Source organism: Phyllobates terribilis, unplaced genomic scaffold (genome assembly GCF_046119375.1).
Source record: "Phyllobates terribilis strain yellow unplaced genomic scaffold, ASM4611937v1 Scaffold_5__5_contigs__length_657084704, whole genome shotgun sequence".
NCBI classification, from domain to species: Eukaryota; Metazoa; Chordata; class Amphibia; order Anura; family Dendrobatidae; genus Phyllobates; species Phyllobates terribilis.
This window is the reverse complement of record NW_027362765.1, coordinates 220,582,023-220,608,218: the sequence shown is the minus strand read 5'-3', so window position 1 is coordinate 220,608,218 and position 26,196 is coordinate 220,582,023. Positions and strand designations below refer to the sequence as shown.

At 41.6% G+C, this 26,196-nt stretch overlaps 1 protein-coding gene across 1 annotated transcript; it reads left to right on the top strand.

Moving 5' to 3' along the window:
* The first annotated feature begins 982 nt into the window (after window positions 1-982).
* Window positions 983-25,504, top strand: SRSF6 (serine and arginine rich splicing factor 6). Its single transcript, XM_073683820.1, has 6 exons — window positions 983-1,167; window positions 17,805-17,953; window positions 20,936-21,048; window positions 22,845-23,047; window positions 23,136-23,417; window positions 23,578-25,504. Exons 1-6 carry the CDS (start codon window positions 1,061-1,063, stop codon window positions 24,314-24,316), a joined length of 1,593 nt encoding a protein of 530 aa, XP_073539921.1. The 5' UTR covers window positions 983-1,060; the 3' UTR covers window positions 24,317-25,504.
* Window positions 25,505-26,196: the final 692 nt, after the last annotated feature.

Genomic DNA, 26,196 nt, shown 5'->3' with positions numbered 1-26,196 from the left:
TGTTTGCCTGCCATTGGTTTTAACGGTGTTCGAAGGTGTTCGACGAACAGTTCGGCGAACACACGGGTGTTCGACGAACCGAACCGAACTCGAACACTACGGGGGTGGCTCAACACTAGTAAAAACGTCAGATTATGGAAGGATGTTAGACTTAGATCTCCAGCAGAAAGGCGAGCATGGTAGGGTGGTAGATGGTGGAGCTGGAAGGCAATCTGCGAACAGCCTTATTTTTGAGTGACGTTACCTTGATTTGCCTGCACAATTTAAGACAATTCCCAAGAAGCAATATCCCAATGTCACATTGTGCATAACGCTCCGGGATTTCTGGTCGCACAACCTTGCCCCTGTAGACGTGGACGGAGATAGCAGCGACTAGCCACAGGTCTAGTTTGCTGGCCTTTCTTTATATGTTACTGATCCATTTCTGCACAAAAATGTAAGGTGTGGATTTTAATATCTGCAGCTCGTCACTTCTCTGTGGGGAATTCAGAGATAAGGCCACGTTGAGTATTTGGTCCGTATTTTATTTCAGTATTTGTAACCCAAAACCAGGTGAGGAACAATCAGAGGAAAAGTATAATAGAAACAAATCATCAATTCTGTATTTATCACCCACTCCTGGTTTTGACTTATAACCACTGAGGTAAAAAACTCACCAGATACTGAACATGTGAACGAGGCCTAAGGAGTAAACCTGTGAGAAATGTGCAAGAAATTCTGCCGCACAATCAGTAGGTATGTGAGAATTCTGGGCAGATAAGCTGCAGCTACAGAAAAGTCTGCAGCAAATACGTAAAACGAGAGCTGACAATGCTGGGTTATACCTAGTATTACCTGCCCCGCATTGTACAGGCTCCATGGTGCAGTAACCACCACACTCGCCACACCACACGTGCTCCCCAGACTGGGAGTCACTCCGCCTCACGCTACTGCTAAACCGCGCATGCGCTACACTGCTGCGTTCTAGCACCACGCCCACATAGTTTATAAAGCATTCCCTCTTGCTTTTGTCGCGTCACTCTGCTGCGGAGCTGAGGCCGCCATCTTCTTGGTCAGCGCCATGCCGCGTGTTTACATCGGGAGACTCAGTTATCACGTCAGGGAGAAAGACATACAGAGGTTTTTCGGAGGCTACGGGAAACTCCTGGAGGTGGACTTGAAGAACGGGTAAGGACGGATGAGCTGCCGCATAGGCGCAGTGTTTGCAGCCAGGCTTCGGGCCTGTGTGATGAAATGTAATTCTGCTGCTCGCATTTACCGAAGAACAAAGTCCACGGGCGCCATTTACTAGCAGTGGGGAGTGGAGGCGCGACGTGTGCGGGGCTGTGCTGCGTGTAACGGATATGTGGCGGCCGTGACGTCATAGGCGGGAACATGAGGTCACAATATGCGATTCCTGTGTGTAACTGCTCCCAATACACCACAGGAGGCGGGAAAATAAAAGGATCGTTAAATTGACGGTTATATGTGTCCACCAATGCTTGTAGTTGGGGCTAAAATGATTTTTTGTAGTTGGGCTTCATTAACTTCGATTTGCCGTCTATAGCCATTGTGGTATGCTGTGTATTGATGGCTGCAGAATGAGTCATCTGAGAATCCCTCAGTGAGCTGCCAGGTAGTCTGATGGAGCACTGGAAACTTCTTTTTCTGAGCTTCTCTCTGCTGATTTATGGCCCACACCAAAGTAGAGAGTGCAGGGAATCGGCCTGTAAAAGCAAATGGAGCAACATTTGTAATGAAACAAATGGCAAAAATGATTTTTAGCCCCAATTGTATTTAATATAGAAAAAAAATACAACCATGAAATCACATTTCCGAATTGTTTGCTGATTTCCATGGTAACGTTTGCAGAAAGCTTGTATATCGTAACCCTAAGGCTGCGTGCCCACTATGCGTTTTTCAAGCTTTTTTGCCGTGGAATTTCCGCAGTGAAAAAGCTTAAAAAACACTTGGTAATACGTGCCCCATGGTCCCCAATGATAATCCTCATGTGCTGTGCACATGCTGCGGAAATTTCTGCTGCGGATTATCTTTGCGGAGCAATCCGCAGCATGTCCATTAATTTTGCGGACACGCAGCGTAATCGCCGCCATTGACTTGCATTGGACCGCGTGACATCGGCATCACTGCATCTGCACAAGCGGATATCACACAGTTCAATGTGCGGATGGTACCCAGGTCTGCAGGAGAGGAGACTCTCATCCAGACCTGGGTACCATAGAACCTGTTAAAAAAAAGAATTTAAAATATAGATTATACTTACCTTCCGATGTCCTCCCGGTGTTTTCTCCTCTCCGTCTGGTCTGCTGTATGGGTCGCGATGTTATGAAGGACCTGCCATGACGTAAGTCATGTGACCTGTCACATGACTCAATGACATCACCGCAGGTCCTTCACGCCGCCCAAGACACCGGACGCAGCATAGAAAACACCGGGAGGACATCGGAAGATAAGTATAATTTTTATTTTTTACCTTTTTTTTTTTTTTTTTTTTTTTTTTTAACTAACTTGGTCACACTACTATAAATCCATGCCGGTTGCATGGATTTATATAGTGTGAACAAGTTGTCAAGCACTTTTCCAAGTGATGCTAAAATCGCTTGGAAAAGCGCTTGATAACCCGCATGCAGAAATGCATGCAAAAACGCTTCTACCTGGCGGGAAAAACGCATGTAAAATCTGCATGCGTTTTTTCTGCCAGGGAGAAGCGGAAAAAATCTGCAGCATTTCTGCATCGTGGGCACATAGCCTGAATGTGGTGGGAAGAGGGGTCAGAAATTGGCACAGTTGCCTATGGCAACCAGTGTCTGGCTCCTTTAAGATGGATCTGGCTGCTCCAGAGCTTCTTTGCAGCAGTTTTAGTTCTAGTTACCTGGGCCCAGGTCCTGCATTGCTACATAGCTTACATTCATATCCCCCTTCTGGCAATCAGAGGAGCAGACAAATTGGTGCTGGAAACCGATCTGATGACTGATGTAAATAAAAGTAGAAGGGCCCATTGATAACTATAGGTCCATCCGTCTGTCTTATCAGATTTTACAAGTGATGAAAAAGCATGCAGAAATGATTTCTAAACAGCTGACACCAAACAAGCCTTGACACTGACAATCAGTGGGGTCTATCTACCTTTTCCATCAGTTATGATTATGTATCTGTTTTTCACATTCCATTTTTCAGTTCTAAATGGAACAGAACTGGAACGGTGATGTGAACGGAGATTTAGATGGGTCACATGTTTGTCGGGCGTGCTGATTAAAAACGTATGCAAACGAATTTCTTAGTAAACATATCTTATGTAATATGGCTGTCTACATATGTTTTTTTTGTTAAACCTTTGTTCTCAACAAATTACCTTTATTAAAAATGTGTGGTAGACTTAGAGACGTACATCTGCCATTGACCGTAATCGAGCACGGTGTTCAAAAAAAAAATTCTTGCCCATTTTAGTCCATATGCAGTGCAATTTATTGAATAGATATTTTCAATTCAGATGTATGTGTTCTGCAGAATGCGCACTAAACACGAACCTTTCTTTAGCAGCAGTGCCCCATTGACTTATGGGACACCCAGTTTCAATAGGAATTGTTTAGCTACGTTCACACATCACATTTTTGCAGCAAAAACCACAGCATTTTACTGTACCAGCAAAGTGAATATTTCTGAAATCTCATGTACATGTTTATTTTTTCCTTGCAGATTTTAAGCTAAGAACTTCAGCTTGTCAATTCTTTCAGCATTTTTTGCAGCGGTTTCATGCATTTTAAAGAGGTAGTCCGTGACTTTAACATTGATGGTTTATCCATTAAAATAGTCAATGTCTGATTGGTCCTCACCGATTAGCTGTTTCCAGAGTCGGTGGCAGCTGGAACTGCTCATTTATGGAGCAGCGTAGCTCAGTTGACTGTATAGTGGCCGGCAGCTGCACATTTGCCACCTATTCAAATCAATAGGGGACTGATGTGCAGTACCTGGCCATGGCCACTATTCCGTCAATGGACCTGCGCTGTGTACTTCTGGCTGCTGCCACATCGGGGACACCTGATCAGTGAAGGTGCTGGATGTTGCACCCCCACCAATCAGACATTGATGGCCTAGCCTTAGGATAGGTCATCAATGTTAATGTCCTAAAATAGCTGTTGAGGGAGGGTAGTAATGGCCCTTCACGGTTGACCAAGTGAGTGTCAAATTATTTTACAATGTTGATTGCGCAATCCAATAGAAAACCAGACGGAGGCAAAGCTCTATATGGGGGGATTCAAGAATCTCTAACCCCGTTTATTTCTACTTAGCATTTTATATTGCTTTGAGTTTATTAATATCCAATCACCTTTAGCCATACTACAAGCTTGAACCAATGTTAGTACAATTATTACGGAAATACACATATGGTCATATTATCGTTAGTTCGGTACATGGTGGAAAGTTACAAGGTCGTACATCCCGGTTCAGACTAGCTAGATAACAGGAGCAGGGTGTCTCATAGAATGTTCCTGAGAGAAAAGGTTAGTGTGGGAAAGTTGCCTGTGAATCAAGAGGAAAGAATGTATGTTATGCAAAGAGTATAATAACATGATTTTGAGGCAAGCAGACAAAATGGAGTTGCCATAGCATGAATCAATATGTCCTTTACACAACCACTTAAATGAATGGGGAAAACACATTAAGGCTGAGTTCACACGATGTGTTTTTCATGCGTTTTTGCAGTTGCGTAAACGCCGCGGAAACGCATGAAAAACGCATGGTAGAAGGGCAGCAATGTTCCCCAATTGAAATTCGCATGTGCTGTACCCATGATGCAGCATGTCAATTAATTTTGCGGAAACGCTGCTCTTTTGCCGCCATTGACTTGCATTAGACCGCATGGAATCCGCATCACTGTATATGTTGATGCGCTTTTCATGCGGTCTAATGTGCGGATGGTACCCGGGTGTGGATGAGAAGACTCTCATCCAGACCCAGGTACCATTAAAAAAAAAAAGAATAAAATAAAAAATATATATATTCTCACCTTCTGACGGCCCGCGCAGCGCTCCTGCTTGATTCCCCGCACTTCGCGGTTGAATGAAGAAGGACCTTTGCTGACGTCAGAGTCATGTGACGGGTCACGTGACGCTGACGTCGGAAGGTCCTAAAGTCTTCACTGTCGGCAGCCGGGACCGAGCGAAGCCGGACACCGGGGGCCATCAGAGGGTAAAGTATATATTTATTTTTTGACATTCACACACTATATAAATCCATGCCGATTGCATGGATTTATATAGTGTGAAGTTGACAAGCACTTTCCAAGTGATGCTAAAATCGCTTTGGAAGCGCTTGTCAACCCGCATGCAGAAATGCCAGTGAAGACCGCTCCATTTCCGCATGTCCCTGGCAGGAAACCGCATGTACAATCCGCATGCGTTTTTTCCTGCCAGAGAGATGCAGAAACGCTCAGGAAAAAATCCTGAGCATTTCTGCATCGTGTGCACATACCCTAAAATAGCGTTTATCTGGTCAACACCAGTATTTGCAGCAGATATTTGTTTACTACTTTGTTTATACAAGCCGGTGAAAGCTAATAGAGCAAGATAATGTTTAATGTTTGTTCTGTCCCCATACAGCACCATGTTATTGGCACATTTCCTGTTTACATGACTGGCTGTCCCAAAAATATGGAGGCAGCACACAGAATAGAATAAAGTGATCAGGTTTAATAGCCCATGTGGCAACGTTTTGTTCCAAAATTGTGGACCTTTCTCAAGCCCAACAAAATCCTACTGTGTTCCCATTTTAAATATAAAAATATATAATACTGCACCTTTGCCCTTATTGCCTATTATCACTGCCATGTGCTATGTATATTAAGGCTTCATAGTTCAGACCCTATCTACCTTTTAATATATGGTAATAGCCCAATATATACGATTCTTGTGGGCATACCACAAAAAATGGCGCTGATACTATATAATCATATAGACACTTAAGCAATAGTGTGCATATGCACCATATTAAAGATGGCGCCTATACCACTTCCGCACTTAACTACGTCATATCCGCCAGCAACGTCATTGGTGCATGCGCAGTGTCGAATTTTCGCCTGTATGCCAGCGTGGTCGCTTCCTCTTTCCAACAGTAACTCTGACATGTGCAGTTTGTCACTAGGGACGCCGTTTTTCGGCATTGTTCACATGCTGATGCGGTGGGTCAATCTTGTTTTCTTTGATTCTGGACACCTGTATCTATTATGTCATTTATTATGAATTGAGCTATATCATGAGAACAAATGTGTATGTATTTTTATGAATCACAAACCTTTATACATTATGATCCATGTATGTATATGTAGTGTATGTTTATATGCACTTTGCACGTTGCATTTTATAACTGTCCTACAAATGGATGATCTGATATATACCTCACCTGTATACTCTGCACTTTGCTTGAAAAAGGCTATATTTAGCTGAAATGTCTCCACAGCTCTTGTTTGAGCTGGTAAATCATCTAATATATATATATATATATATATATATATATATATATATATATATATATATATATATATATATATATATATAATTTACAGTACAGACCAAAAGTTTGGACACACCTTCTCATTTAAAGATTTTTCTGTATTTTCATGACTATGAATATTGTACATTCACACTGAAGGCATCAAAACTATGAATTAACACATGTGGAATTATATACTTAACAAAAAAGTGTCAAACAACTGAAAATGTCTTATATTCTAGGTTCTTCAAAGCAGCCACCTTTTTGCTTTGATGACTGCTTTGCACACTCTTGGCATTCTCTTGATGAGCTTCAAGAGGTAGTCACCGGATATGATCTTCCAACAATCTTGAAGAAGTTCCCAGAGATGCTTAGCACTTGTTGGTCCTTTTGCCTTCACTCTGCGGTCCAGCTCACCCCAAACCATCTCGATTGGGTTCAGGTCTGGTGACTGGAGGCCAGGTCATCTAGCGTAGCACCCCATCACTTTCCACCTTGGTCAATTAGCCCTTACACAACCTGGAGGTGTGTTTGGGGTCATTGTCCTGTTGAAAAATAAATGATGTTCCAACTAAACGCAAACCGGATGGAATAGCATGCCGCTGCAAGATGCTGTGGTAGCCATGCTGGTTCAGTATGCCTTCAATTTTGAATAAATCCCCAACAGTGTCACCAGCAAAGCACCCCCACACCATCCTCCTCCATGCTTCACGGTGGGAACCTGGCATGTAGAGTCCATCCGTTCACCTTTTCTGCGTCGCACAAAGACACAGTGGTTGGAACCAAAAATCTCAAATTTGGACTCATCAGACCAAAGCACAGATTTGCACTGGTCTAATGTCCATTCCTTGTGTTCTTTAGCCCAAAGAAGTCTCTTCTGCTTGTTGCCTGTCCTTAGCAGTGGTTTCCTAGCAGCTTTTTTACCATGAAGGCCTGCTGCACAAAGTCTCCTCTTAAGTTGAAGAGATGTGTCTGCTGCTAGAACTCTGTGTGGCATTGACCTGGTCTCTAATCTGAGCTGCTGTTAACCTGCGATTTCTGAGGCTGGTGACTCGGATAAACTTATCCTCAGAAGCAGAGGTGACTCTTGGTCTTCCTTTCCTGGGGCGATCTTCATGTGAGACAGTTTCTTTGTCGTGCTTGATTGTTTTTGCAACTGCACTTGGGGACACTTTCAAAGTTTTCCCAATTTTTTGCACTGACTGAGCTTCATGTCTTCATGATGGCCACTCGTTTTTCTTTACTTGGCTGCTTGTTAAAATTTGTATTATGGCAAGAAAAAGTCTACTCAGCTGTGTATCCACCAGACTTCTACACAACACTACTGATGGTCCCAACCCCATTTATAAGGCAAGGAATCCCACTTATTAAACCTGACAGGGCACACCTGTGAAGTGAAAACCATTTCTGGTGACTACCTCTTGAAGCTCATCAAGAGAATGCCAAGAGTGTGCAAAGCAGTCATCAAAGCAAAAGGTGGCTACTTTGAAGAACCTAGAATATAAGACATATTTTCAGTTTCACACTTTTTTGTTCAGTATATAATTCCACATGTGTTAATTCATAGTTTTGATGCCTTCAGTGTGAATGTACAACTTTCATAGTCATGAAAATACAGAAAAATCTTTAACACTTTCGCAACCTTGGGTTTTGTCGTTTTTGCATTTTCGTTTTTTGCTCCCCTTGTTCCCAGAGCCATAGTGTTTTTATTTTTTGGTCAGTATGGCCATGTGAGGGCTTATTTTTTGCAGGACGAGTTGTACTTTTCAACGCCATTACTAGTTTTACCATATCGTGTACGGGAAAAAAATTCCAAGTGCGGTGAAATTGCAAAAAAAGTGCAATACCACACGTTCTTTTATTTATTTTTACCACGTTCACTGAATGCTAAAACTGACCTGCCTTTCTTATTCTCCAGGTCATTATGAGTTCGTAGATACCAAACATGTATAGGTTCATTTTTATTTAAGTGGTGAAAAAAAAATCCAAAATGTGGTAAAAAAAAAAAAAAAATAGCGCCATTTTCCGAGACCCTTAGCGTCTCCATTTTTCGGGATCTGGGGCTGGGTGAGGGCTTATTTTTTGCGCGCCAGGCTGACGTTTTTATTGATAACATTTTGGGGTAGATCGGATGTTTTGATCGCCCGTTATTGCATTTTATTGCAATTTTGCGGCGACCAAAAACTGTATTTCTGGCTTTTAGAATTTTTTTCTCGTTACGCCGTTTACTGATCGGATTAATTCTTTTTTTATAGTGATAGATTGGGCGATTCTGAATGCGGCGATACCAAATATGTCTATGTAGGGTTTTTTTATTTTTATTTTGAATGGGGCGAAAAGGGGGTGATTTAAACTTTAATATTTTTTTAATTTTTTTTATATTTTTGAAAACTTTTTTTTTTTTCACATTTTGCTTGCTTCTATAGTTTTCATAGGAGACTAGAAGCAGCAACTGTCCGATCGCCTCTGCTACATACAGGGGATCAGCAGATCTCCTGTATGCAGCAGAAATGGTCCTGTGCTATGAGCGCCGACCACTAGGTGGCGCTCATAGCGACCAGCTCATGACAACCGCATGCGTCTGCTGCAGACCCTGGGTTGTCATGCCCACCCATCGGTGACCTGCGATCGCGTGGCGGGGGTCGCCGATGGGCGGGGCTTACGACGCCCTTCCCGGAAGCGCGCATTAAATGCCGCTGTCGGAGATTGACAGCGGCATTTAACATGTTAACAGCCGCGGATGGATCGCGATTCCACCCACGGCTGTTGCCGGCACATGTCAGCTGTAATAATCAGCTGACGTGCTCGGTTCAGTGCGGGCTCACCGCCGGAGCCCTCACTGAACCGGGGGATTACAGCCTGTGCGTACTAATACGTCACAGGCTGTAAAGGGGTTAAATGAGAAGGTGTCCAAACTTTTGGTCTGTACTGTATATGTACATGTGTATGTACTGTATGTATATGTGTATATATATCACTCAACACATCCTAGATCTGAATGAAATACTCTCAATGAATACTTTGTAATGTGCAAAGTTGAATGTGCTGACAACAAATATCATCAATGGAAATCAAATTTTTTAACCAATGGAGGCCTGGTTTTGGAATCGCCCCAAAATTAAAGTAGAAAAACACACTACAGGCTGATCCAACTTTGATGTAATGTCCTTAAAACAAGTCAAAATGAGGCTCCGTAGTGTGTGTGGCCTCCACGTGCCTGTATGACCTCCCTACAACGCCTGGGCATGCTCCTGATGAGGTTGCGGATGGTCTCCTTTGGGATCTCCTCCCAGACCTGGACTAAAGCATCCGTCAACTCCTGGACAGTCTGTGGATGGAGCGAGACATGATGTCCCAGATGTGTTCAATCGGATTCAGGTTTGGGCAACAGGTGGGCCAGTTCATAGCTTCAATGTCTGCATCTTGCAGGAACGGCTGACACACACCAGCCACATGAGGTCTGCCATTGTCCTGCATTAGGAGGAACCCAGGGCCAACCGCACCAGCATATGGTCTCACAAGGGGTCTGAGGATCTCATCTCAGTACCTAATAGCAGTCAAGCTACCTCTGGCAAGCACATGGAGGGCTGTGCGGCCCTCCAAAGAAATGCCACCCCACACCATTACTGACCCACTGCCAAAAACCGGTCATGCTGAAGGATGTTGCAGGCAGCAGATCGCTCTCCACGGCGTCTCCAGACTGTCCCATGTGCTCAGTGTGAACCTGCTTTCATCTGTGAAGAGCACAGGGTGTTGGGCTGTGAGCACAACCCCCATCTGTGGACGTCTGGTCCTCATACTACCCTCATGGAGTCGGTTGCTAACCGTTTGTGCAGACACATGCACATTTTGTGGCCTGCTGGAGGTCATTTTGCAGGGCTCTGGCAGTGTTCCTCCTTGTACAAAGGCATAGGTAGTGGTCCTGCTGCTGGGCTGTTGCCTTCCTACGGCCCCCTCCACGTCTCCTGGTGTACTGGCCTGTCTCCTTGTAGCGCCTTCAGCCTCTGGACACTACGCTGAGAGACACAGCAAACCTTCTTGCCACAGCTCGCATTGATGTGCTATCCTGGATGAGCTGCACTACCTGAGCGACTTCTGTGGGTTGTAGAGTCCATCTCATGCTACCACGAGTGTGAAAGCACAACCAACATTCAAAAGTGACCAAAACATCAGCCAAAAAGCATTGGTACTGAGATGTGGTCTGTGGTCCCCACCTGCAGAACCACTCCTTTATTGAGGGTGTCTTGATAACTGCCATTAATTTCCATCTATTGTCTATTCCATTTGCACAACAGCATGTGAAATTGATTGTCAGTGTTGCTTCCTAAGTGGACAGTTTGATTTCACTGAAGTTTGATTTAATTGGAGTTAGTCTGTTGTTTAAAGTGTTCCCTTTATTTTTTTGAGCAGTATATATAGATAGATATATATATATATATATAGATATATATATATATATCTAGCCATTAATTCCACAGCGCTTTACAGACATTATATGTGATAGCCATGGTAGGTGTGGAAGTAGCCAGCCCTGAAGATTGAATTAATGTCCTTATTATAATATTCACACCCTTATTCACTCAGAATCTATATTGTTGGCTGCCTGTCAACGATCTGTCAAAAAATAATGCTGGAACCCAGATGGTCCCTATTATAGTCAACAAGGTCTACCGGGTGCTGCTCGTGTCTGGCATGTCACAGATTGTTAATGTTTAATATCTTAGTCCTGCCTCTATGAGCAGAACGGAATTAGGAAACTGGTGTGAACAAAGCCTTGGAGGGGTAGTTTAAAACCAGCTACTAGATTTTCGTGCCTTCCTTATACTCCACTTTTCAAATCCGTGAGTGAACTGGTAGTGCTCTTTACAACCAATGACGTACGTGTACGTCATCGGCCATGTCTCTGCTTTTGATGTGGACTCATGCACCCAGCCCGCAACATTCTCCTTACTTAACCGGTTCCCGACCGCCCACTGTACATAAACGTCCGCGCTGCCTGGGCTCTGTGCAGCGCGGACGTTTAAAAACGGTGGGTGGTCTCGCAGCGCTCAGGACCCCCAGGGTCCTGCAAGCGCTGCGATTCCAGTGCAGAGCGTTAGCTCTGACAGGTGATATCATCGAGACCTGATTGGATCAGGTCCCAGTGATGTTAACCCTTTGCTGTCTTCTATATGCTGCGATCTATAGTGATCGTGGCATATAGGAGACAGCAGGAGGAGAGGGGGTCGTCTTACTTGCCTCCGATTACCTTCCAGGACCTGGGGTTGCTATGGCAGCTGGAGGTCACATGACCTCCTCCAGCTCTGCCATATATGGTGTCCTGTCTGGCTCAGCCTGCAAGCTGAGCCAGACAGGAGACTCTGACTGAAACAGGGAAGATCTCATGTAATGTAATATAATATGTCTATTACATTACATGAGATCAGTGATCAGAAAAATAAAAATTAATGTCCCATACAGGAACTAAGTAAAAATGTAAAAAAAAAAAAATAAATTTTTAAACTGTTCAAAAAAAATCACAAAATAAATAAAAATAAATAAATAAAATATTAAATCAATAAATCCGTATATTTTTACAAAATCAAAAAAAGAACACATATTTGGTATCGCCGCGTCCAAAACAACCCGAGCTATAAAACTGTCACACTAATTAACTCCTTCTGTGCACACCGTAATAAAAATAAATAAAAAACGGAACAAAAAAATATGCTTTTTCATCATATCGCCAAACAAAAAGTGGAAAAAAATGCTATCAAAAAGCAAAATAGAAATAAAAATGGTACCGCTGAAAACGTCATCTTGTTCCGCAAAAAACAAGCCGCCATACAGCTCCATCAGTCGAAAAATAAGTTATAGTGCTCAGAATAAAGCAATGCAAAAAAAATATTTTTTTCTATAAATTTGTTTTATTGTGTAAAAGCGCCAAAACATAAAAAAATATACAGTAAGTGTAGTATCGCTGTAAACGTACTGACCCGAAGAATAACGCTGCCTGATCACTTTTACCACACGCAGAACGGCATAAAAAAAACTCAAAAAACAATTCCTGAATTGGGTTTTGTTAATTTTATCTCCCAAAAAACGGAATAGAAAGCGATCAAAAAATGTCACGTACCCAAAAATGGTACCAATAAAAATGTCAACTCGTCCCGCAAAAAACAAGCCGTCGCATGACTCTTGTCGGCCGAAATATGGAAAAATTATAGCTCTCAAAATATGGTGATGCAAAAACTAGATTTTGCTAAAAAAAAGCGTCTTTTAGTGTGTGACAGCTGTCAGTCATAAAAACCCGATATAAATCTGGTATCTCTGTAATCACACCGACCCGAAGAATAAAGTTATCTCATCACTTATACCGCACGAGGAGCGGCGTAAACAATAAATAAAACCAATTCTTCACCTGCTACTGATTTGTTTATTATGTCTCCCAAAGATCGCAGTATGGCTCTGCTCACATTTATCCTGTGCTCTGCGCTGAGCACTTACACCAGAGTTTGTGTAAATCTCTGAAATACGTGATTCAGCCAGAACCCATGACGGAAGATTCCCTGTAATGAGGCAAATATAGACCACTGTGGACGCCGTCTAGCCTGGGATCCCACGGTGTCATTTTTACATAGTTTATAAGGCCGAACAAAGACAAGCGTCCATCCAGTTCAGCCTATTTCTTGTGCACTGCAGCTATTCCGCAGCGTTGATCCAGGGGAAGGCAAAAAAAAACCATGCGGTATAGGCCAATTTACATCATTGAGGAAAAATTCACTTCCCGACACCAATCTGGCAGTCAGATTAAATCCCTGGATTAATTAACTAAGCGTAAGATATAATTTTATTGTTATCAAGAAAGGCGTCCAGGCCTCTCTTGAACTCATTAAGTGAGTTGGACATCACCACTTCCTCTCCCAGAGAGTTCCAGATTCTCACGGCTCTGACCGTAAAGAATCCCCTTCTATGCTGGTGCAGGAACCTCCTTTCCTCCAGACGCATAGTGTGCCCCCTCGTCTTTGTCACCATCCTTGGTATAAACAGGTCATGGGAGAGATCTCTGTACTGCCCCCTGATGTATTTATACATGTTTGAGGTCTCCCCTAAGCCTTCTCTTTTCCAACGTAAATAAGCCTAATTTTGACAGCCTCTCGGGGTATTCTAGTCCCTCCATTCCCTTTAATACCTTAGTCGCCCTCCTTTGTACCCTCTCTAGCTCCAATATGTCTTTCCTGAGCACCGGAGCCCAGAACTGTGCACAATATTCTAAGTGCGGCCTTACCAGCGCTTTATACAGAGGAAGAACAATGTTCTCATCATATGCCCCTCTTCTGATGCATGCCATGACTCTATTTGCCTTCGCAGCTGCTGCCTGACACTGGGCACTCCAAGTTAATTTGCTATTAACCAAGACTCCCAGGTCCTTCTCCATGTCAGATTTCCCCAACGGTTTCCCATTTAATATGTATGGGTGACTGCTGTTTTTCTTTCCCATGTGCATGACCTTACATTTATCGGCATTGCACCCCATTTGCCATTTTTTTTCCCAACTCCCCAATTTATCTAAATCCTCCTGTAGCTGTGCCCTATCCTCATCTGTATTAACTACTTTACAAAGTTTAGTATCATCTGCAAATATTGCTATTTTACTATGCAACCCTTCCACTAGATCATCATTAATAAATATATTAAATAATATAGGGCCGAAGACAGACCCTTGAGGCACCCCGCTAGTAACCCTGACACACCCTGAGCTTACTCCATTGATAACCACCCTCTGCTTTCTATCACTCAGCCAGCTATTTACCCACTTGCACACATTATCCCCCAGACCAAGCATTCTCATTTTATATACCAACCTTTTGTGTGGCACGGTATCAAACGCTTTGGAGAAGTCAAGGTATACAACATCCACTGACTCTCCCCGGTCCAGCTGTGAGCTCACCTCCTCGTAGAAGGCCATCAGGTTTGTTTGGCAGGAGCGATCCCTCATGAATCCATGTTGATATGGAGTTAGACAGTTATTATCATTAAGATATTCTACAATACCATCTCTAAGAAATCCTTCAAACAATTTACCCACAACAGACGTCAAGCTGACTGGTCTATAGTTCCCAGGGTCACTTTTAGACCCCTTTTTGAATATTGGTACCACATTTGCTTGGCGCCAGTCTAGTGGCACAGTCCCTGTCCATAAAGAGTGCTTGAATATAAGATACAGCGGTCTGTCTATCACATTACTTAATTCTTTTAGTACCCGGGGGTGTATGCCATCTGGGCCTGGTGACTTGTCTATTTTGATATTATTTAGGCGTTTCTGAACTTCCTCCTGGGTTAGGTGGGTGATATTTAGCGGAGGGTTTACTTTATCACTCTGCATTTCCTCCGATAAATTGTTTCCTTTTGTGAAAACAGTGGAGAAGAAGCTATTGAGTAGGTTTGCTTTACCCTCATCGCCCTCTATGATTTTACCCAGGTTATTTTTCAATGGGCCAACTCCATCAGTTTTAATCCTTTTACTGTTTATATATTTAAAGAACAGTTTGGGATTTGTTTTACTTTCCTTGGCAATTAGTCTCTGTCTCCTCTTTTGCTATTCTTATTTGTTTCTTACAGATTTTGTGTTTTTCCCTATAAGATATTAGCGCTTCCTCGCTGCCTTCTTGTTTAAGTTTACCGAAAGCCCTTTTTTTGTTTTTCATTGCCCTCTTGACTTCCTTATTTAGCCACATTGGCTTCCTCCTTTTCCTAGCCCTTTTATTCCCATAAGATATGTACCTTCTACAGTGACTATGTAGGACTGTTTTGAAAATTTCACATTTTCTATCCGTGCTCCTATTACTGAAGATACTATCTCAGTCTATAAGGTGAAGGGCATCTCTTAACTGATCAAACTTTGCCCTCCTGAAGTTTTAGGCGTGCATAAAAGTGCGGTTGTCCAGTTTTGTGCACTTCTGAAAAAAAGGACACCGCTAAACAGAGGTCAGACGGAGTCCAGAGTAACTCTGCTGCCTCATTATAGTGAATGGATCCCGCAGGGGTTTCATCTGAATTATATCACTTGGAAATTTAGATGGAAACCCCGATGTAAGTGCTCAGCCTAGAGCGCCGGATAAATGTTACATAAAATGTTCCCAATAAAAGCTTCAACTCAGTCCTCAAAAAAAGCTAGTCCCCACTCAGGTCTGTCATCTGTTAAAAATATAAGGGACTTCCAAGTTACTGGTAGCAGAAAGGCTCTGGAAAAGCGAAATGGCCCTTGCCCCCCAAAAGAAATTCAGAAAATGTTGTGCTCCCAAATCCAAATGCCTATTCTACCATAATTTGTTCTCCAATTGTCAAATAGCACTCCGTCCCCCCCAGATCTCGCCGTATGGCTAAGCGGTACGGTACAGACACATATGGGGTATTGCCACTTTTAGAAGAAATTGTGTGACACATTTTGGCACCATTTTTACCCATTGCCCTGTGTGAAAATGTAAAATCTGAGGGTAAAACATTTTTTTGAGGTAAAAATATAATTATGCTTTTTTCACTGCCCAATGGTATAAATTTAAAAATTAAAAAATACTCACTACTTCCCTAGATGAATTCCTTGAGAGGTGTAGTTTACAAAATGGGGTCACTTGTGGGGGTTTCTGCTGTTTCGGCATGTCAGCGACTCTTCCAATGTGACATGGTGTCTGCCACCTATCCCAGCCAACATAGCGCTCCTTTCTCTTCCGAACCCTGCTGTACACCAAAGCAGTGGTTTTCCCCCACATATGGGGTATCTGCGTACTCAGGAGAAATTGCACAAGAAATTTCATGGTGCAATTTATCCTATTACCCTTATGATAATGCAAAATTAAGGGATGAAAAACGTTTTTGTGGGAAAAATGTGAAAATTTTATTTTTACAGCTCAATATTCTAAACTTCTGTGAAGCACCTTGGGGTTCAAGGTGCTCACCACACATCTAGATAAGTTCGCTAAGGGGTCTAGTTGCCAAAATGGTGTCACTTGTGGGGGGTTTCCACTGTTTAGGCACATCAGGAGCTCTCCAAACGCAACATGGCGTCTGCTAATTATTCAGACAAATTTTATATTCAAAAAGTCTAATGGCGCTCCTTCCCTTCCGAACCCTGCCGTGCGCCCAAACAGTGGTTTTCCCTTACATATGGGGTATCGGCATGCTCAAGAGAAATTGCACAAAAAAAATTGGGGTCCATTTTTTCCTGTTACCCCTGTGAAAATAGAAAAAATTGGGTCTAAAGTAACATTTTTGTGAAAAAAGTTAAATGTTAATTTTTTTCTTCCACATTCCAAAAATTCCTGTGAAGCAACTGAAGGGTTAATAAAGTTCTTGAATATGGTTTTGAGCACCTTGAGGGGTGCAGTTTTTAGAATGGTGTCACTTTTTGGTATTTTCTGTCATAAAGACCGCTCAAAGTGACTTCAAATATGATGTGGTCCCTAAAAAAATGTTTTTGTAAACTTTGTTGGAAAAATGAGAAATCGCTGGTCAACTTTTAACCCTTATAGCTCCCTAACAAAAAAAAATTTTGGTTCCAAAATTGTGCTGATGTAAAGTAGACATGTGGGAAATGTTATTAACTATTTTGTGTGACACATCTCTCTGATTTAAGGGCATGAAAATTCAAAGTTAGAAAATTGCAAAATTTTCGCCAAATTTCTGATTTTTTTCACAAATAAACGTAAGTTATATCAAAGAAATTTTACCAGTATCATGAAGTACAATATGTCACGAAAAAACAATCTCAGAATCAGGGGAATACGTTGAAGCGTTCCAGAGTAATTACTTCATAAAGTGACAGTGGTCAGAATTGAAAAAATTGGCCCGGTCACGAAGGCAAAAACAGGCTCTGGTGCGAAGTGGTTAATGGCTGATTTAAACAACCATCAAGTGCCTCGAACAACCAGTCAAATGACAACCAGTCAAATGCCGCTGGAGTCACGCCTAGCTGCAGCTGGAACTTGATGTGACATCAGCGGATGCCTGAGCCAGCTACAGCCAGGTCACATGATGCCTGCTGAGAGGTCAGCATTATCGCTGCTCACAGGCAACTATAACCACGCAAGTATTTACAGAAACACTTTTACACCATTTAAATTGATGGGGGGCATTGTTAATAGTAGATCACCACTTTAAAACAATTAAGATCTTTGGATCAGCCCAGTGTCTGAAAACTACCTATTACTGAGTCAGCATAGATACCTGTCTTAGCAGCTAGACTCTTAAGTGCTGATTTGAGTTCTCATTTTCTGTTCTCTCTTTATTTGGAGAATATGTACTTTGCAGGCTGTAATATCTTCTTTTTGTCATTTCAGATACGGTTTTGTAGAGTTTGAAGACTCACGTGATGCTGATGATGCTGTATATGAACTGAATGGGAAAGACCTTTGTGGAGAGCGTGTGATAGTAGAGCATGCCCGAGGTCCACGCCGGGACAGAGATGGATTCAGCTTTGGAAGTCGCAGTAAGCATTGCATTTTTTGATAGCCGCGCTTTGGTGGGGGAGTCTTAGGGAAAGTTTGACAATCTTTGCTGTATAATAATGTAGCACAAGAAGTCCAGGTGTAACGTGAATTTTTTTTTTTTGTCTTGAACATATGCAATTAAAGCAACAGATCTATAAGGCACATTCTGGACCTTTGCTCCTCTTCCACGCTATCAACCTGTTTGCAGAATAGAAATTTGTCTCTGATTTCCCTCCAGCGAAGCTTCACATTGATCGCCACTCCGTTAGGCTGCAGGCTGGTGTATCGTTAATACATACTCTATAGTGTATTTAGCCTGGTACGATACAGTAATCTGTAGCCTACCGAAGTGCTGCTTTATTGGATTCCAAATTAAAGTAGTGACAGATTAGAAAATGAACTAGCGTGGAGGTTGGTAAATTACAGGCAAAACCCAGATTCTGCCTGTAATTGTGCTATGAAATGTATTGCATTTTTATATGTACAGACAAGACAGTGGAATAGAATTTGTAGTAGCTGGGAAGCGTATGTTAATTAACAATTGATGGAGAAAAAAGTTGTTGTTTTAGACTTTGATTATTGCAGTAGATTGGTCCCAGTCTTTAATCTGGAAGCAGCTGCTCTTCCACAGCTAACGGGCAGGTTTGAGCAGTTGCTTTTGGATTCTTTGCCTTTAATAGCTGGAATAGACTTCTAATCAAACAAGAATTTACAAGTCCTAGCTTTTCTGTACATTATTGCTCAGTGTTACAGGAAAATCATGTTTTCTGTTGATAGACTAACAGAGGGCTCTTGCTGCACTTGGGTAAAAATGTTTATGGGTTTTGTCCAGGAAAAGTGAAAACAGTAGTATAAATAAATTCATAAATACCTTTATTTAACACATGCTTGCTTTGTCTAGTGACAATGCTAGGTTCACACACTAGAGTATTGTATTCTGGTTTTCTGTTGCGCATGGGAAACATCCATCCTCTCTGCTATAAACTGTACCAGATAAACCCCATTCTCTATAATGGGGTCTGTTCAGTTTCATATTAGGAGACCAATATTTTTTTTAAAAAAAGTGCAGCATGTTGCACTTTTTCTTCCAGTAAGAATGCCAATGCAAATGTCAACCTTGCCTTATCCACAAATGTAAAGTAGAATGTCTGTTGTGAGAATTGTGTGCTAAAATGTAGATGGGGCTGTTAAAGACCTGCACAGGCAGGGATTAATACCGGAGGCACAGACCACTATAGTAGGAATCTCTCCTGCTGTGCTGATGCTGATGCTGCAGCTCTGGTCTGTGCCTCCTAAAACCTTAGACTGCTAGGAGACTGTGCATGCCCAGGTTTACCACTACCATGGTAAACCTCAACGGACTTTATCATATTCCATCCAGTGGTACATTCTTTATTTAGCAACGCATACAGAAAATTAGCAACATTTCATCTGACAGGCTAGCCCTTTTTCAACTTCAGGATAGAATATGCTGATGTCTGTTTACTGTGGTGAATAGGGGTAACCAGTATGGACTTGTGGTCGATCCATCACATAGCCAGAAATAAAGCTGGCTATAAACGTTAGATTGTTGTCGGCTGAATGATCCTTCAGCCGATTGTTTGACCATCAGCCATCTCAGCAAACACTCCCATAAGCAAGAGGATTTGTTTGGCTTAGTGTTCCTGTATTTTCTGAGAGTGACACTGGCTGACACATTAGACAGCTGCTTATCTCTGGTACAACAATGTGATTGGTAGTCAGTAATCGGATATGCATGATCAAAATCTCTGCTGACAATCAGTCGGCTGGAGACCCAGATACACATTAAATGGTTGGCCAAACTTGAAGCTATCAGCGTGTTTGGCTGACATTCGTCTGTATATGGGGGCCCTAAGAAATGGGTCAAGTGCTGCTTATGCTGGTTTGTGCTAGGTTTGCCGCTAGTCAGCCTGCCAGGAATAATATACAGTGCCCACAGGTCTTCAAGTGGCATACAACCCATTGCAGTCACTTTAGAAAGGATTTTTCAGTTTGTAAGAATAGGTATTTATGAATTTTTAGCACACTTTTCCCAGACAAAACTTCTTTAATCATAATTTTTTTAGATTGTTTCTTGCCCACTCTCCAGTTCTGAACCCTTATACTATGAAAGGGCATGGAGGAACAGCATGGGCTGATAAATTACAAATGGGTGAAGGTTTTTTTTCTGTGTTGTCACTGGTAACTTTAAACCCACTGACATCACAGGTGGTAATGTTACAACATAAGATGTAATTTACGGGTAGGACATTAATTCTTGTGTGGGAGGCAAATAGAATGGTATTATGAATGTATTTTTGTTAACTTGTATATTCTTAACCTTTTTGCATGTTGAATTCCAAAATCCTTTTTAACCGTCCTTGATGTTTCAATTTGAAAGAGACCAGTGGGGGCTGAGACCATTGAGGCTTAAGATGACTGCCTTTCCTGGTTGGCCTTTCCAAACATTGTGTGACCCTTGCCCTATGACCCTTTGGCTGACCTTACCGGAAGCCATGACGACAGCAGCCTATTGCCATTAGACGCAGGGTGATGGTGAGGATTACAAGGGTTAGACAAAACCGGCTTTAATCTGGACTAGGTGCCCTCCCCCCTTGCGTGTGCTTCCAAGTGCCACTTATACCTCCTGCCTTTAATAATGAAGTGACTGGCATCTCTTGTAAATACTTTGTAGAAATGCATGTAATAAGTTAAACCTTGTAATGTCATTAATTCCTGTAAGATTTTGGTGCTGAGGTTGACTGAGTGCACTCTTTAATCATGCCCATTCTTAACACAGCAGAACGGAGTGAGTAACTAAACATCCCTGCTGCTAATCACTTGCCAGAGTCACGGCTTCAAAAGGAGGTTTATTTAAAGAAACTCATTCTCTAGTTTTAAAGCCCTCCCAAAACACAAACCATTAGATAATACCTTGTGCAGTTGGTATGCAGCCCTGACATTTTTCTCTATGTGTAAAGGTGGCTACAGGAGCCAAAGATCTGGCAGAGACAAATATGGTCCACCTGTTCGCACAGAGTTCAGACTTATTGTGGAAAACCTCTCTAGTCGGTGTAGTTGGCAGGATCTGAAGGTAAGTAAAGTAAATGGAGTCTACCAATAGACAATGAAAATTACTTTGTTTACAGGACTTTAACCCTTTAATATGGCCACCGAACATGTGCAGTATTCATGCACTACGCTGTATGTAGCAGACTCTTGTGCGAATCCTGCCCTATGTAGCACATGTGTTGGCTCTGTTGCATAGCTGGCTCCTGACAGTAACTGCCATCAGAGCTACTGTAGTTACAATCACATCAGTTTAACCCCTTAAATGCCTCTGGTAAATCAGACTGCAGCATTTATGAAACTTCAACATGGCGGCTGTTAAAGGGAACCTGTCACCTTTTAAAAACCTATTAACCTGCAGATATGGGGTTAATCAAACTGCCAGTTGAACTATTTTTTTCAGGTGACAGGCTCCCTTTAACTTGTGTGATGTAATTTAGGTTCCGATCATTTGCTATGGCAGCCATAGGCCTTCAGAAGGTTTCTGTACCTGCCATGAGAAATCTCCTGTTAAGGCCCGGCCTGTGGCTGGACCTCACAAGACTGGTGATTTCACAAAACACTGCAATACTGTGGTACTGCAGTGTATTTTTAGGATCAATAACAGGTTAAAGTCCTCAAAGAAAACAAATATAAAATGTGAAAAAAAGCATATGATATTGCTGCGTGTGTAATTGCCTGAAATAATAATAATCTGAAAATATTTATCTTTTGTAGTGAATCCAAAATGGAAAAATCTAAACTCCAGAATTAATGTTTTTGGTCACTGCAGTTCCCACAAATTGCAATAAAAAAGCGATCAAAACATATTTGGCCCAAAATATCTATGTATCTGTTCGATGCACAAAAAGTCCTCAAACATGTCAGTTGGTGGAAAAATAATTAACAGGTCTCAAAATTGCAACACAAGCCTAATTTTTTATTTATTTTTACAAAATTCAAAATTTTAACTAAAAAATGTTTAAAAAAAACATGTTTGGTATCTGCGTACTGACCTGAAAAATCATGTTTTCCAAGTCCTTTTACTGCACAATGAACACCCTCAAAGCAAAGCCAAAATTTCACTGCACTTAATTTTTTTTTCCTGTTTCTCAGTACATTATATGGTAAAAGAATATTGTCCTTCACTTGTCCTGCAATTACACACCCTCATAAAGCTATTTTGTAGAAAAAAAAAGTTATAGCTGTTGTCAGAAGACCGAAAAAAAAATACAGAAACTAAACAGTGAAAAATGTTTTTAAAAATATATAACGATTCAAATCGCCCACTTCCCCCATTAGAAAAAAAGAAAAGTGGTAGTTACGTCTGTAAAAGTCTGATGTATGAAAATATGAAGTTAAACTGATCTGTAAACTCTTAACAAAAAAAATGCAATTCTGGCAGTTTTTGGGCTGCTGCAACAATAAGAGGCGATCAAAACATTATTGAACCCATTTTTTGCATACAAGCAAAGTATTTCAGGGTGCAAAAAAGAAGCCTTCACACAATTGATGAGACTCAAGCAAATATTTATTTTTTTTTTTACAAATTTCCCCCAAAATTTTGACCACTTCTGGGAAAAAACCCTCAATGTTTGGTATCCAGTAAAATGAATATTGTAAATAACCCCTCCACCCGTAGAAATTGAGGAACTGCGCACTTGTTTTCTGCAATTTTGCCGCACTTTGAACTCTTACCTCAAAAATAAGCAATCATATGGCTGTCAACTGAAAAGTCAGGGCTCTTGAAAGGAGAACACTGAGAATAGCCATGTTGGGAAGGGGTTAAGGGCAGTCAATCAGCCCCTGTAGTTTTCTAACTATTTTTCTTTTTCTCTGCAGGATTTTATGAGGCAAGCAGGTGAGGTTACCTATGCAGATGCGCACAAAGAGCGCAGCAATGAGGGTGTGATAGAATTTCGATCTTATTCCGATATGAAGAGGGCTCTGGAAAAACTGGATGGCACTGAGATAAATGGCAGAAAAATTCGCCTGGTTGAAAGTAAAACACGCCACAGGAGGTCTTATTCTGGAAGCCGGTCAAGGTAATGCAGACATTTTGTGGCAAGTGTACTACAATTTATAGACAAGGGGTATATTCGGTTAACTTTTTTTTTTCTGTGGGGTGAGTAGGTCACGATCAAGAAGCAGAAGATCTCGCAGCAGAAGCAGGCGTAGCAGCCATAGCAGATCCAGAAGCCGTTCTCGTTCTGTCAAAAAGACTCGTTCACGTTCTCCGGCTAAGCGGAGCAGGTCTCGTTCACCAGCAAAAAAGAGTAATTCCCGTTCTCCAGCTAAAAGTCGCTCTCATTCCCCTGCTAAGAAAAGTCAATCTCGGTCCCCAGCTAAGGAAAGCCGCTCTCGTTCTCCAGTAAAACGGAGCCGTTCACATTCACCTGCTAAGAGTCAGTCAAGGTAAAGGGTTTTTTTTTGTTGTTTTAACAAAACAATGAATGGCTTTTAATACTAATTTGTATTTTATTATACAGATTTATGCTGCAGTAAATGGTGTAAACTTTCAGATAAAGCAAGGAGTTTTACTTTGCCATCATTTCATTTCAATCTATTGTTTTAGGTCCAAATCTCGGTCTAGAAGTAAGGAAACCTCTCGATCTCCATCAAAGCAGAGAAAGTCCCGTTCAAGAAGCAAACCCAAATCAGAACATGGATCTCGATCCCGCAGCCACTCAAAAGGAAAACGCAAGAGGTCTCGTAGTCATTCTAAAGGAAAACGTGATCGTTCTGGCAGCCACCCCAGATCCAAACGTGAGAGATCCAGTAGTCGCAGTAAATCAAAACGTGATAGATCCAGTAGTCGTTCTAAGAGCAAACGAGAGCGTTCTCGAAGTCACTCCAAAGGCAAACGAGAATCTAAAGGTAGAAGAGATCATTCTAGGGATCGATCACGTAGTCAATCCAAGGGAACGAGGGACCGATCTCGTGAGAGATCATGCAGTCAGTCTAAAGGTAATAGGGAGAGATCTAGAGAGAGGTCTCGGGAGAGATCTCATAGTCCATCAAAAGGAAATAGGGAAGATTCCAGAGAGAGGTCCAGAAGTCAGTCCAACGGAGAAAATGACCGGTCTCGTAGTCTATCAAGAAGCAGGGATCGTTCCAGGAGTCGATCAAACCCTAAACAGGAGAGAGCTTCTCATAGTCGTTCCAGATCTCCTTCACCAAGGGAAAATGGTAAAGGTGATGCCAGATCCCTGTCTAAATCTCCTATCCCACCATCTGCTAGCAAGGAAGAGTCACCTTCTCCACGCCCAGCCTCTGCTGCCAGTTCCAGGTCTCGTTCCAGTTCCCCAGAGTAGGAAAGTAGATTTACTTGCCCAGGTTAGGACTGAGTCCCACAAGTTGATTCCCATAGATAATCACCCTGTTAAATGTTTCAGTGTAGGCATGTCCTCACTTTGTGATACCCTTGCAACAGAAGGATGTCAGCCTTGTACATATATAATGGCAATAATTTCTTTTGCATGAAATTTTTAGTTCTAAGGTCTTAGCACGAAAGGTCTTTTCCCCTTCAGTTTAGTACAGTGTGTTAATATAGTAAACAATGCTTTCAAATTACCACAGTGAATTCTATGTACACACTGAAATTCATTGTATTTTTTTTCTTGATGGTATAAAGTATTAAACTACAGTGCTTGAGGAGTTTTAAAGGGAATCTGTCACCACATTTGACCTATCTAAACTATTAATATAACTATTAATATGGGTTTACAGGTTATCGACAGCTGAAAAAAGTCCTACCTGTATGCCTCATAAATGCCTTGTTGAGAAATCCTTTATCACTTTATATAAATGACCTCTTCCAGGTTCTGGGGAGGATGCTGCCTGGATGATAACTGCCTCCAGGGCTTGTTTTACATGAAGGGGTAGTTACCAGTGCAACCTGTGTGCTATGTAATGGTTACCAGTGTGATGGCTGCTCTCTGCTATCTTGATCTCAATGCAGAGCTGTGTGTGATTATACTGGAGACATCTGCAGGTTGCTTTCAGCTAACAGTTCACAAGCAGACAGGGTGGCATTATTGCAATACAGCAGAGCTGCGAGAAGCAAGAAGACAAATTTCATTTCTCCTGTTCTGTGTTAGTTACTTGTCTGACTGGTAATTTCCCCTTCTATTTAAAACAAGCTCTGGAGGCAGAGTTGTCTTACAGGTAACATCCTCCCCAGAACCTGCAAGGTCATTTGTTTAAAGTAATAAAAAATGATTTCTCCACAGCAAGGCATCTATGATGCACACAGCTAGGACTTTTTTTCAGCTGTCTATAACCTATATTACCATATTCATAGTTTAGATAGGTCAAATGTGAAAGATTCCCTTTATTGTTGTTCCCATTTCAGTCTAGCTGCTGACATTGTAAATAAACGTTTGTACTGTGTATGCAGGGCTTTATTATTTTTTTTTTAGTCGAAATTTTTCATTTTGTAGAATGTTTCTGTACGTTCACTTTTGTAGAGCAAATAAAGTTTTCTTCTGCTGTGAAAGCTACTTTTCTGGAGTTCATTGTAATAAGTGTTAATTTTTTTTGTTTAAAGGGAAGGTGAAATCAAAAAATAATTTCAACAATGTTTTAACCACTTCATGTCCTTTGACTTGTGTCCCCTTCCTTTGCAGGCTCTGATGCTGAGATGGCATCTTCCATGCACATGACAGCTGATCTGCGACATTAAGCAAATTCATTTATTTTTTTCCTCCAAAATTCACACTTTTACTTTTATTCACACCGCTTAAATAAAAAAAGAATCTATACATATTTGGTATCTCCATACTTGTACTGACCTTGGGAATCATATTACTAGGTCAGTTTTACCATATAGTGAAAATGGTAAATAAAAAAACAATTTTGGCATTGCACTTTTTTTTGCAATTTCACTGCACTTGGAATGTTTTCCAGTACATTATATGGTAAAATCAATGGTGTAATTCAGAAGTACAACTCGTCCTACAAAAAACAAGCCCTCATACAACTGTATTGATGGAAAAACACCAGTTTTTAGTGACAGGTTGAAGAGGTGGGTTAGGGTAGATTTCCTTGAAAAAATTGGTGCTACATTCTTAAACCTTTTTAACATCCTAACAAAAGAAAACATTTTATAAATTGTGCTACTGAAAAGCAGACATTAGGTAATTGTTATTTAACACCTTCAGCCCCAGGCAATTTTCTGTTTGTTTTTTTTTCC

Bases quoted from the DNA above. Each gene is read 5' to 3' on its own strand.
- SRSF6 (XM_073683820.1), top strand. From the start codon at position 1,061: ATGCCGCGTGTTTACATCGGGAGACTCAGTTATCACGTCAGGGAGAAA. The intron at 1,168-17,804 runs GTAAGGACGGAT...TTGTCATTTCAG, and splicing joins GAGGTGGACTTGAAGAACGG to ATACGGTTTTGTAGAGTTTG. The intron at 17,954-20,935 runs GTAAGCATTGCA...CTATGTGTAAAG, and splicing joins ATTCAGCTTTGGAAGTCGCA to GTGGCTACAGGAGCCAAAGA.